The following is a 12,818-nucleotide window of genomic DNA, read 5'->3' as shown; positions in this document are numbered from 1 at the left end:
TTATATGGCACTTTTCCACTGCACATTATGGTTCGACTCGACTCGACTCTGCTCGCTTTACTTGGGTGTAAAGTATAGGCTCTGGGTGGGATTATAGGCTGATCATCATAGTTGCGCCACCTTTACTGCCGTGACATCATCTTAAACGCGACACAAACACACAACAAAGGAGCAATGGAGGATATCGAAAGAATGGTGTTCTTGATTCTCGGCATGTGGCTGTTTTTTACAGCAAGATGACAAACTTTGTTTCAAAAGAGGTTGATGGCAGCAAGACAAAATACAGCTAAAAAAACAGGAGAGTTTGGGAAATCATACACCAAAGCGCAGACGAGGACATCACTGTGTTAGCTCAAAGACGACGCACAAGGGTAAGCTAACCTGCCATCTAGCTTATAGCAATGACGCTGGTAGTGACGATTTTCTCTGACCAATTAGTGATCTGCAGGGTTTTGATGTCACATGTAGTATTGGCTCGGCTGGCTTGGAACTAAAAAAAGTACCAGGTACTATCCACAGTGGAAAACCCCCAAAAAGCGAGCAGAGTCGAGTCGAGTCGTACCGTGCAGTGGAAAAGCCCCAATATAGACATTTAACATATAAAACAAGACTTAAACCATCATTGGGATAACATCTGTGAAAACCCCTTGTGCACGACAACTGCATATACTTTATGTAGGGATGGGATGATATGGTTATCTCGAGATGTGGTTCGATATACATCATGAGGTTCACGATTCGATATAATCTCATTTTGATATCATAATACTTACATGACAAATTATGATAGATATTTTTTTTGTGAAAAATGTTTGCGCAAAATGCACATTATAATTTCTCATAAAAAAACTATGAGCTGATCTGAGGTGTTTAAATAATGTGTACAATTTACAAGAAATAACAGAGTTTACATTCATTTGTGTGACAAGCGCTAAAATGGTACTGTCACTTTAAGAGTTTAACGCGCATACCTCAGACTGCACAGGTGTTGCGGTTAAAAAAAAAAAAAAAAAAATATATATATATATATATATATATATATATATATATATATATATATATTTTTTTTTTTTTTTTTTTTTTTTTTTTTACAAGAGAGAGAAGTGTTAGTTTTTTTAAATCGCATCTGTGCTATGTCTGTGTAAGGTGGGTTTATTCCAACTACAGTGGTTCAAGATGAAGGAATGCCGAGGTGACTAAAGAAATGTTTACAACAAGATGGAATAAAACTGCATTTCTTGTCTATTACCACCTTCTGCTACTTAAACCAACGACGGAAATAAGTGCAGCTGCCAATACTCCCGATTATACCGTGTTTCTCCCATTTTTCCACTCCTCCTCCCGCTGTAGGCTACTCCCGATTTACAATTTCTCCTGATAAACTCACGATATTCCGAATCCACACTTTGCTCATGAGAATGTATTAGACCTCCAGGTAGGGTTGCCACCCATCCCATAAAATACAGGATTGATCCTGTATTTAAAAATGAAATAATGTGTCCTGTATCGAATCAGCACGGGATTTGATTTGTCCCATAAACTGGTCAGATGGCGTCACAGAGAAATTGTTGCAGATCGATAATTTAACAATGATATAAGTTGGAAATTTTTCATATGGTGGGTAAGGGGTCATCTGAAAAGTCCACACATAAAATTCAAACTATGGATTTTTTTTATTGAAAAAACAGAAGGTTCAATATAAATGTTCAATAAGCTGTACAAAATTATACAGATCCAACAATGTATGAATACAATCACTGAGTCGTAAAGACAAGAAGTACAGGTGAAGGAAAAATAAACAAATAATTAAAATAAAGTAAATTAAAAAAAATGAAAAAATATAAACCAACACAAACGTATACATAAAGAAGATAAATAATCAAATAAATAGAAATTTCCTCGCACATATGAACCACGTAACCCCCCCAAACAAAATATCCCTATTTTTACAATCCGATGTTGACTGGTGGGAGAATGCCATCCCACATATGTATTACTTTTTTCTTCTGCAGAACACAAACAAAGATCTTTAGAAAAATATCTCAGCTCTGTAGGTCCATACAAAGTGAATGATCAGATATTTGAAGCTCCAAAAATCACTATGGATTACTTTTAGTTTTCCTTTATGTGATTTTTAGAGCTACAAAGGTCTGATCACCATTCACTTGCATTGTATGGACCAGCAGAACTGAGATATTCTTCTAAAAATCTTTGTTTTGTTCTGCTGAAGAAAGAAATTTATACACATCTGGGATGGCATGAGGGTGAGTAAAATGATGAGAGAATTTTCATTTTTGGGTGAACTATCCCTTTAAAAGTTCTTTTCCACAACTTTTCACATTTTAAAAATATTAAAACATTTTTAAAAAGTTTTAACATTGATAACATTGAAGGGACAAACATCCTTTTAAAATTATTAATTACTCATTTTGTTTGGTTTTTTTCACACACATGTTAGGCTTTGCACTAATCATGCTTTTCTTAAAAAATATTAAAAAATAAACTCATAAATAACTAAATGCCACAGAAGTGCTGTACTGGGGACAAGGACTTTTCCAGGTGATTGACAAATTCAAATGTATTTTCTAAAAAAATTGCAAAACAGAGACATACCATTTCATATCAGTAAAGGTTAGGTTATTGAATGATACCTTTTAAATGTTTTTATTTTTATTTATTATTATTTTTTGCTATTTAAAAGCTTTTTCATGACTGAAAAGTTAAGAGACTTAATTTTATTAATGACCCAAATGTTGTCAGTCGCAACCCATTTTCTGTAAGACAAAAAGCTTTCTTTACACAAGGGGGCACCTGACATGTATTTCGTCACCTGGGGCGTCCTCCATTGATCCGGATTCAAAACTCAGAATGTTTTAAATCTCATTAGAGAAATTTTAACTCTGGAGAGTAATTTCAATTAAAACTGATAGTTGCAAGGATTCATACTCTCTAAAAAGAACTTGCTCATAAGAGTAATTTGTTTTTCAGTTCTGGTCGTGCTTTATTTTTCTTGCTGCATACGCAACTGAATAGCACTACTCTAAACACTGTTAGAGTGTGTTAGTACGGTGTTTCGTCCACACCAGCAGAAGAATGTATGTTTGACATCCTTTAACGGAACTGACATTCATGAAAATCATTCAGTGTTGAAAAATTAATTTTTTATGTGAGTGGTTCTAAATAAGAAGCATACAGAGAGAGGTATGCAAAAACATATTCAAAGAAATCTTTTATTCTCCATGATTCATGACACTGAATTGATTCAGTCAAGCCGTGTGTGAACACGAGAATCGGGGGGAGGGGATGTGGGGCTGGTTGCACCAGCTATATGGCGTAAATGGGCACTATAAGTCACAATTTACGCACTACTAAATATTTGAGCGTTGCACCATTAAACTTAGGTAGAACGTAACACTACGTATAAACTAAATATTTACGGAAGCCTCAGACCAGGAGTAATGGATGGAATAAAAAAGCAGACTGATATTTAATGACATCAATGAGCTCATGTTTTACGTGACAGTCTTCAGTCCTTTCGACACCTTTGATGTTGCATAACACGCGTTTAAATTTACAGGAGAAAACATTATGTAAAAATATTACTACTCAGCATGAAACCGGTGCACTTTCCTGTGTACACTGCACGGTGTCAAGTTTCAACATATACAAAATATATAAGATATTAAAATGAATAAATGTCTATTTTTACAGCCTGTTGTATTAGTATTTATTTATTTATTGCCCCTTATTCATTTTAGATACAGTTTTAAATATTATATACATAAGCTAAATATACCAGATTAATGAAATCTTATTTTATTAAGTATCATATTTCAGTGGGGATATAATTTATAACAGCTGACATTTACATGAGCAAACAAGGTTTCAACATCAACCATAACAGGATCAAATTGAAGTTCACAGCTTTTTAACACTTCCGTGTACAGATTTGAAAGCTGCTTATTGGATCAATACAAGTAAACGTCATATTATGCGACTACGCATCACTTTACAGAGGGCTTACGACCCACTAGTTAAGTCTTGCCTTAAGAACAGGTGGTGCAACCAATTTAAGCACTGACTTAGTTACAAACTAACTAGTAGTTACTAAGCCCTTACTGTGAACGTGAGACCTTATGCACAGCTGGTGCAACCCCTACCCTGTTGTTTGGCTTTAGCAGCAGGGGTACGTTTTGTCTTTCTGTAAATGGATTGTATACGTGTTTTTTGGAAAAGAAATACATAAATGTAATTTATTTATGGATTTCAGAAACACAATTAACAGCTTTCTATAATTTAAGCAATTTTTAAGCACCTCTTGGTAAAAAATGGCTATTTTTAAGGTTTTCCAGTCCTTGAATTTAAAAAAGCCAAATGTAAGTAAGGGAATTATAATTAATTTGGGGAATATTAAAACAATTACTGTTTATGTCTGATCAACCCATTCGGCCAACGATGAGTTGATGTGAACTTACTTGTTAATTCTTAGAGCAATATTTCGGAATATCGGAAATAATATCACCACTATATTAAAACATTGTGTATAAGCATAGGTAACAAAGATCAACAGGTTTTAGTTATAAATCATATATACAGTACCACAGTCAACTTCTCTTTGAATACAAACATGACTTTATTGAGTAATCTATAACATAAAACTAAACTAACACACGTAGACAAACATAAGCACAGGTTAGTGAATGAGCTTCAACAGAAAATGAATGGAAATTATCTGTTACTGAGAAAATTTATCATATCTTGATCTTATATGGAGTCTATAGACTATGCCTTGAACAAACTGTCAAAACATAATTTAATACTGCTCGATTTGAGATCGGGTTACCCAAAGTATATAATAAAAAAAAAAAAAAAAACATATTTAGCAAAAGTCTGGAGGATTGTTCTTGCGTTGCATTGCGTTGGATAGATGTTTGTTGGCTTGGGTCGTAGATAGTCTTTGTTTGTGCTGGGCGATGGTCTGGAGTTCAGATGGTCTGGAGTTCAGAGTCGATTTAGAAATAAATTGATTGTGCATGCCTGATGGGTGATGGAATCACTACCCATGTGTATGTGTGTGTCTGTACGTATGTGTATAATTCGTTTTTATTTTTTATTATTATCTATGTCTTGCTGCTGTTTTTGTATTGTTTTTGTATGGTTGTACACTGGAAGCTCCTGTCACCAAGACAAATTCCTTGTATGTGTAAGCATACTTGGCAATAAAGCTCATTCTGATTCTGATTCTGAATGACCAGGAGGAGACTCAATATGGCAGCAGAAGAAAGCGTATAACTTCTACATTTTTAGAAACTTTGAGGAACTCCTGGAAACGGGTGACTCTTGAGAATTCCAGTACTCAACTTAGATTGTTCAGGGCATGGAGTTTTACTCTTTCTGTTTGGCCACACCACAAAGAGGTTTTAAGCCAATCAGAAGTTACATTTGTGATGGCATGTGATCAACTCTCTCCTCTCCTCAAGGTAATTAACATATTGTTTCTTTGTCATTTGTTCTCCCAGTTTCCCGATATGGTGGTATGTAATTAAATCACAGATTTTAATACTGAGAATATGATGCAAATTATTGATGTGTTCTACATCAATATTCTAGAAATGCAAAACTCAACGATAGTAAACATGATGTGGTTGTTATATGCAATTACCTTATTACTGACACAGCATGAGCAATACCAGATTAAAGATCAAAATGTTCAACTTGTAAGTTGTAAGAGTGATTACAAGTCATAACAACCTATTTTCAGGGTTATCATTTGTCTAAGATGAATTTGTCCATTTTTGGTATCGGAAAATAGACTGTGCATTTCTTACAGCCTGTCGGACAAGACTGAGGATTGATTTTAGTTCATTGAAAAAGGGATTATGTTAAGATTGCATTCAGGCTATGATGTTATTACAACTATCGACCAGAAGAGGTGGCTTGTTCTTAGCAGACCTGCTGATCACTGTAGGATTTGGGATGAGGAGTTTGCTGATGACACAACAGTGGTGAGGCTCATCACTCATAACAAGTCAGTGTACAGAGAGGAGGTGAGAGAACTTGAGCTGTGGTGCAGAGACAACATCTATCCCTTAATGTTAGCAAGACAAAGGAGATGATTATTGACTTCAGAAAGTCTCCTGTGGTCCACTCCCCTCTGCATGTCAACGACGTAAATGTACGACGTAAATGTAAAATGTAAATTGAACATGAATTTGTACATTTGAACAGCATGTTTTAGTAAATATGCAAGTTATACAATAATAATTATGTTAGTTGTTATAAATATTATTACATAAAAAATGTAATATAGTTAACAAAATCTTTAAAAGCACATTGCATTAGTTGTGCATAGATTACCCACAGTAATGAGGAAATTGAGTAAGGGGGTGAACATTGTGAGAGTGCATATTTGTAATCCGGACCCTTGGTAGAAAGGAGAAAATATGTTGGCCCTCGCCACCTTCAAAGTTGCCCATCCCTCGCTTAGGGGATTGTTTCAATTCCTCTGAGCTAATCTACTACAGAGTGTAACCAAACGAATTGCCAAACCTCACTGCTTATTCCTGTAACAATGCTCTTTTGCTTGTCATGCACAAGAAATCAATACTAATGTGCAATGATTAAATTATTATTATTTGTATTATTTTTAAATGTTCTGATGCATCATATTTTATAATATATCATATTTTACTTAATGTACATTATTCCAAGTGCATGTTTATCACTGTACTTATTTATAACAGGCATTAAAAAAGAGAAGTTGATTTCGGGAGTCCGTTTGGAAAATACTCGAAGTGGCAAAACACATCTAAATATAAAGTCATGGCAAGAATGCAACAGTGCTCTTGGTGATCTCAGTGGCACAAAAAAAACACAGATTCTATATTCCTCAAAAAATGCATCAAAAACATGGAAAGAATATAATGAAAGTTATGCCAAATTTGGTAAATACATGCCTTAACAGCATTAAATATATTAATCTCGTGAATTGACAGCTGAATGCCTAAATGTCAGTGCAGGAAACCAGAATAATGTTTGTAGAACAGCGCTGCATACTGTACAGGGGTAAAATAGCTTTTCGATGTTAACAGACATTTTAGATTTGGTCTGAACAGGCTATAAAAACCCAAAAAGCCAACATCAATAAAGAACACAAGCACTCTTCTTGTCAATTCATTTCATGAATTTTAACAATTTATTGCACTTCCAAGACTGTTCCAGATCAGGAAATCACAATTTTGAAATTCACTGATAATTCCAGGTTTTCTATGATACAATTGTGGATACAATAAAATATATTTTATTGTATATATTTTCAACCGTGCCCAAGTTAGACTTGTTTTTTAAAGGCAAAAATGTAATGGGAATACTAGAATAATCAAAATTCGGAGACATTACAATAATAGATATTTCTATATGGATTCTATTACTACTACTGCCCATCATTAAAGAAATGCATTCCTAAAAACTCTTAGAATTTACACAGCATTGGACCTGAAGATGAACCTAAAAAAAGAGCTTACTGAGACATTTTTCCACAATGCTTTTTTAAAATGAGTTGATTGGGTACTTGGAAACATTTCCCACATGAAGGCTGGTGGTATGGATTCTCTCCATTCATTTTCAGGACTCCTGAATGAGTGAAACTCTATACACATTATGAACAGTTGTTAGATTTTTCTTTAATATGGACTCTTTGGTGCCACTTCAAGTTGCCGGCTCCTGCAAAGGCATCGCCACACTCAGGGCACACATGAGCTTTCCCACTAGTATGAATTTTCTGGTGCTCTTTGAAACGGTGCGGGCATGAAAAACTTTCTCCACAAAAAGAACACAATTGTGGGTCCTTGTGAATTTTCAGGTGTGTTTTCAGGTCTGATTCTGAGCTAAAATTTTTATCACACTGATCACAGTTTAATGACTTTGCTGCAGTGTGCAGAGAGTAAAGATGACATTCAAGGTTATTTAAATATTTGAATCTCTGTCCACACTGAGGGCATGTGAACGGCCTCTCTCCAGTGTGAACTCTCATGTGCCTTTTAAGGTGTTCTTTCTGTCTGAAACTCTTTCCACACTGAGGGCATGTGAAAGGCTTCTCTCCAGAGTGAATTCTTATGTGGGTATTTAGGCTTGTTTTTTGTCTGAAACTCTTTCCACACTGAGGACATGTGAAAGCATCCTCTCTGGTGTGAATTCTCACGTGACTGGTAAGGTGTCCTTTTTGTCTGAAACTCTTTCCACACTGAGGACATGTGAAAGGATTCTCTCCAGTGTGTATTCTTATGTGTTCCTTTAGGGTTAATTTACGTGTGAAACTCTTTCCACAATGAGGGCAGGTGAAAGAATTTGTGGCTTCTGTGCTTTGAGTTGTTTGTTGTGAGGAATTATTTTCAGTCTGTGAGCAACTAAATGATTTTTCTTCATTTATAAATTCATGAGGATCCTGATACCAATGTTTCTCCTCCACTTCATTCAGTTCTTGACTTTCCAATTTCACTTCCATCAGGCCTAAAAGAAACATATTAAATGGTCAAAAAAACAAGAATAAAGGTTAGAGGCCACAAATGTGAAATGTTCTGAGTAGTCAGAACATTCTCAGTGCAGTCCTGTGCTCGATACACAAATTCACTCTACTGCTCTGATTATGTGTTATACACTACAACCAGAACAGATGTGCTGTGAGTTTGGTTTGGTTTGTTGTCTGCTAAACATGTTATATTTATAGCGCTCTAGATTTACTTCAATTGCACCTTTGCGTAATTCCAAATATGTCTGGCCAAATCTAAAATAAGACCATAACACTGGCATTTTGTGGACAATGAGAGTATTTCAACATATTTGAAAAAGCTGTTTTCAACTCAACTAGACATTGAAACTCAAAGGTCTTCAGTCATTAAAAGGTCTTAATTCATCTTCATTACTTAGGGAGAGAGTTGGAGAGTGGTTTGTTATTGCTTGGTAAAATTGCACTGTTGAAATTTTGGGCAAAACATTTCTGAACTTTTTGTATTAGTGATGCAACAAAATGTTGATTTTTGAATGAAACAAAAACCAAAAATTTAATGAATCCTAAATATTATATTTATATTCTGCCTTCAGGTGGCACTACTACCATAACATCTAGACTTCAACAACAAAAAATACTGTGCTCCTCGGTGAGATGCTGAAAAAAAAAAAAAAAAAAAGCAGTCAAAAATGTCCATCTAGTGCAGGTTAACATGTAAAAACATTGGGAATATAGTGCAGACGGACACAAAACTGGTTTTGTGTGAACAGCCTCTTGTGCTACAAGATGCCGATAAGAAATAAAGACTCAACTAAGATTGTCAGTGCTTGGCACACATCTCAAATTTTAATGCACAATTTTTGCATTCAAATGAGGATTTTTATTTAATATTCAACGAATACTAATTTTACATTGACATTTAGAATTCATAACAATCAGTGTGTCTAACACAACTGATGTTGAGCATGGCTCACTGTTCTTCAGTAACAAAAGTTTCTCTTCATTTTCACAAGACAGTTTCTCTTCTCACGTAGGACTATTACGTGAGATGTTGAGCTAAATAGCCAAACAGCCTACACTGAAAAAAATATTAGTTGGCTCAACAACCATAACGTATGAAAAAAAAAAACGCTTCTACTCAGAAATGTACATAGGTGGCTCCCGGCTGATGACCACATAGCTGGACAGCTGAAGGCACCACGTAGGTGCGGCAGGCAGTAATGCCAGCAGGTTTAGAGATTTACCTGTGTATCTGAGTAATATTCTGGGAGACCAGTGACTACTGTGAATAGGGCAGTTGGAGTACAGTGAAGACTGGAAGACTGTCAGGAAAGACTGCACAGGGGTGGACAGGCTAGTTACCTTACCTGCAAGTCCTCTTACAGGGGATACCATAATTAACTACGAGCACTATACTAGAAAAACAGCCCAGTGGTTCTCCGAGATGTGGGATGGAAGATGGACCAGTTGGGACAAACTCTACAGACACAACTGGAACGGCCCTGGATAATGAGCAAAGGATCCTTAGGAAATGCAGCTGCAGGTGGTCAAGGGTAACGACTTACAAGGGGCTGTGGATTCATCAAGGAAGGATGAAATGTGGCGGGAACAGCCAGACACAACCTTGCACTGCAACAGCAGGTCAGACAAGAAGGATACAGAGCCCAGTTGAGCACCAATGCTGCTGAATCCACTGTTGCGGAGGGACACCAAGAAGACCAATACCGCCAGCAGGACAAGTCATGCCCACGAGGTAAGCCGCAGGAGGATACAACTGTTAAACCACAAACAAGAGAGGGAAGACAAGACAATAAAAAGGAGACAGGGAGAAGGAAACTAATAAATTGGCCAAGATCCAACAATAATAAAGGCTGGAGCAGACTAGACCAAGACCTGTGCTCCACCTTGGAGAACACACTTAGCGGAAGGGTGGAGGCCAAGCTTAATATGTTTAGTGACATTGTTTATGAAGAATGTGTAGGTAGTTTGGGGAAGCGTCAGTGAAGAAGCGTGGACCCAGGGTGATAGGTGGGAGAGAAAAGGAAATATTTCAGCTGGTGAAAGAGCGGAGGCAGCTTCACAAGGCATGGAGAAGAGCAGATGAGCATGAGAAGGAGGGCTTGAAGATATTGTGGGATGTTGTCGGTTTTGAGGAGGGCAGAGAGAATTAAGAAGCAGAGAAGGAAGAAGCATGAGAGGATGAAATTCATCAAGGATCCTTTTAAACTTGCCAGAAATCTTCTCGAAAAAAGAGGAGTGGAAAGCTGGTGATGCCACAGTAAGATCTAGGAGATGATATGAAAGAACAACTAGGGGATCCCCATAAAGACAGCCCACAAAGCTCACCCAGATATGTCCCACTGCCAATGGCGCAAGTAGTTTGATTTGATGTAGCTCCATCCAAGTTGAGTGAGATCAGGCTAGTGGTAGAAAAACCCAGGGCAATTTCAGCCCCGGGCCCAAACGGGATACCTTATAGTGGTGTCCAACAGTTTTTGAGCTGTTATGGAGACTACTGAGAGTTGCCTGGAAGAAGCAGTGCATACCCCTGTAATGGTGAAGGGCAGTGGCCATCTTTATATCCAAAGAAAAGGAATCCACCAACTTAAATCAGTTTAGGAATATTTCTCTACTGTATGTGGTGGGAATGATTTTCTTTACTGTGGTAGCAAGGATGATGACTGATTACCTCCTGAAGAATGGATAAATAGACACAAGCTGCCAGAAGTCAGGCGTACCAGGTTTTCCTGGATGTGAGGAGCATGCATCAGTAATATGAGAGCAGATCCAGTCTGCCAAGAGAGACAAGAAAGACCTCCATGTAGTCTGGCTGGACCTGGCAAATGACTATTCCACACCAGCTCGCCAGCTATGCACTGGAGTTTTCCATGCACCAGAGTGTATTAAATGCTTGGTATGGGGACCTGAAAATATGTCATGCAAAACAGGAGCTCATAACTGGATAGCAGCAACTGGAAAAAGGGATTGCGATGGGATGTTCAATCTCTCCCATCCTGTTCACAACTTCATTCGGATCATCCTAATTGGTGCCAGGCAAATGGCCCAAAGAATCCATGCACAATCTGGGGTGAGATTGCCAGCACTGTGCAGCTATATGAATGATGTCACAAGTATCCTCCAGACTGCTGCATGTACAAACAGACTCTTAAAAAGCCTGGAATAGCTTTTGGCATGGGCCAGGATGAAGATCAAGCCAGCAAAGTCACGTAGCCTTTCTATTTGTATGGAGATTAGAAGCGACCAGATATTGTTTGAGGTGGATGGTGAAAGAATCCCGGTGCTGGCAGAGCAGCCCATTCAAGTTTAGGGAGAGAATACACAGCAGATCTGTCAGATTTCACATGGCAGGGTTGGTTCTGAAGCAGCTGAAAGAGTGCTTGGATAAGATAGACAATTGTCATCTCCCAGGCAAATACAAGGTCTGGTGTTACCAATTTACATTGTATCATCGCCCTATGTGGCAGCTAAAGATGTGTGAGATCACAGCAGCACAGTGGCATGGATGGACACCAAGGCCAACAGTTACATGTCTTTCAGACATAGTATTTTTTGGAAGAAATGCCTTACAACTGCCATTAAAGTCCATCACCCTTGCTTACAAGCAGGAGAAGACCAGGCTGTTCTTAGAATTAAGGGAATCAACAGACCAGTCAGTGAGGGCTTGTTAAGCCCAGGTCCAAACAGGCTGCGGCTGGAAGGCAGAGGAGGTAGTAAACAGGACGTTTTCAAGACTGAAGCAACAAGAGATTGTTGGAAGAACCCAGTCAGGAAGAGCAGGTATTGGATGGGGGATGGCTCCCAAACTATGGTCAACAGCCTCTAAAAAACAGAGGAAAGCGATGGTAGTGACCAGTAATGGGTGTAACGTGTTATAAAGTAACGTGTTACTGTAATCTGATTACAATTTGCGGTAACGCAGTCATGTAACGCGTTACTTTAAAAAATAAGTCATCTAATTACAGTTACAGACATGAATAAAATTACATTACTTGGATTACACATTTATTGCTAAGACAATAATATTAAGTAGAATGCATTTTAAAATGTATTACGTTCCTATGTTGGTACTTTTATGTGTGTTGCTGTGTCAGCTAATGCCATGGTGGCTCTAACAAACCACAATGGCATAGAGGACACGTATCGAGGCGACGGCAGATGAGTGAGCTATCTAACTATGGACGCAGTGGAGTGTAGTTGTTTATTCAAATTGAAAATGAAATTGAAGCGTTTCAAGTTTTCATGCACTCACAAACAATCTCAGCGAGCCCTGGCTGAGGCACGCAAGGCTGGG

The 12,818-nt window shown here is 37.6% G+C and overlaps 1 protein-coding gene across 1 annotated transcript in view; it reads right to left on the bottom strand.

The window, feature by feature from the left end:
• Positions 1-7,174: 7,174 nt before the first annotated feature.
• The window catches only part of LOC127440889 (gastrula zinc finger protein XlCGF7.1-like), a 151,688-nt gene continuing 146,044 nt past the window's right edge, over positions 7,175-12,818 (bottom strand). Inside the window, exon 3 of the mRNA XM_051697971.1 lies at positions 7,175-8,508. Within this exon, the coding sequence (XP_051553931.1) occupies positions 7,658-8,503 (846 nt within the window). The 5' untranslated portion in view covers positions 8,504-8,508 and the 3' untranslated portion in view covers positions 7,175-7,657. The remainder of the gene's footprint in view (positions 8,509-12,818) is intronic.

Source organism: Myxocyprinus asiaticus, chromosome 5 (assembly GCF_019703515.2).
Source record: "Myxocyprinus asiaticus isolate MX2 ecotype Aquarium Trade chromosome 5, UBuf_Myxa_2, whole genome shotgun sequence".
Lineage (NCBI taxonomy): Eukaryota > Metazoa > Chordata > Actinopteri > Cypriniformes > Catostomidae > Myxocyprinus > Myxocyprinus asiaticus.
Note: the sequence above shows the minus strand (reverse complement) of the source record. Positions and strands in the feature narration are given on the sequence as shown.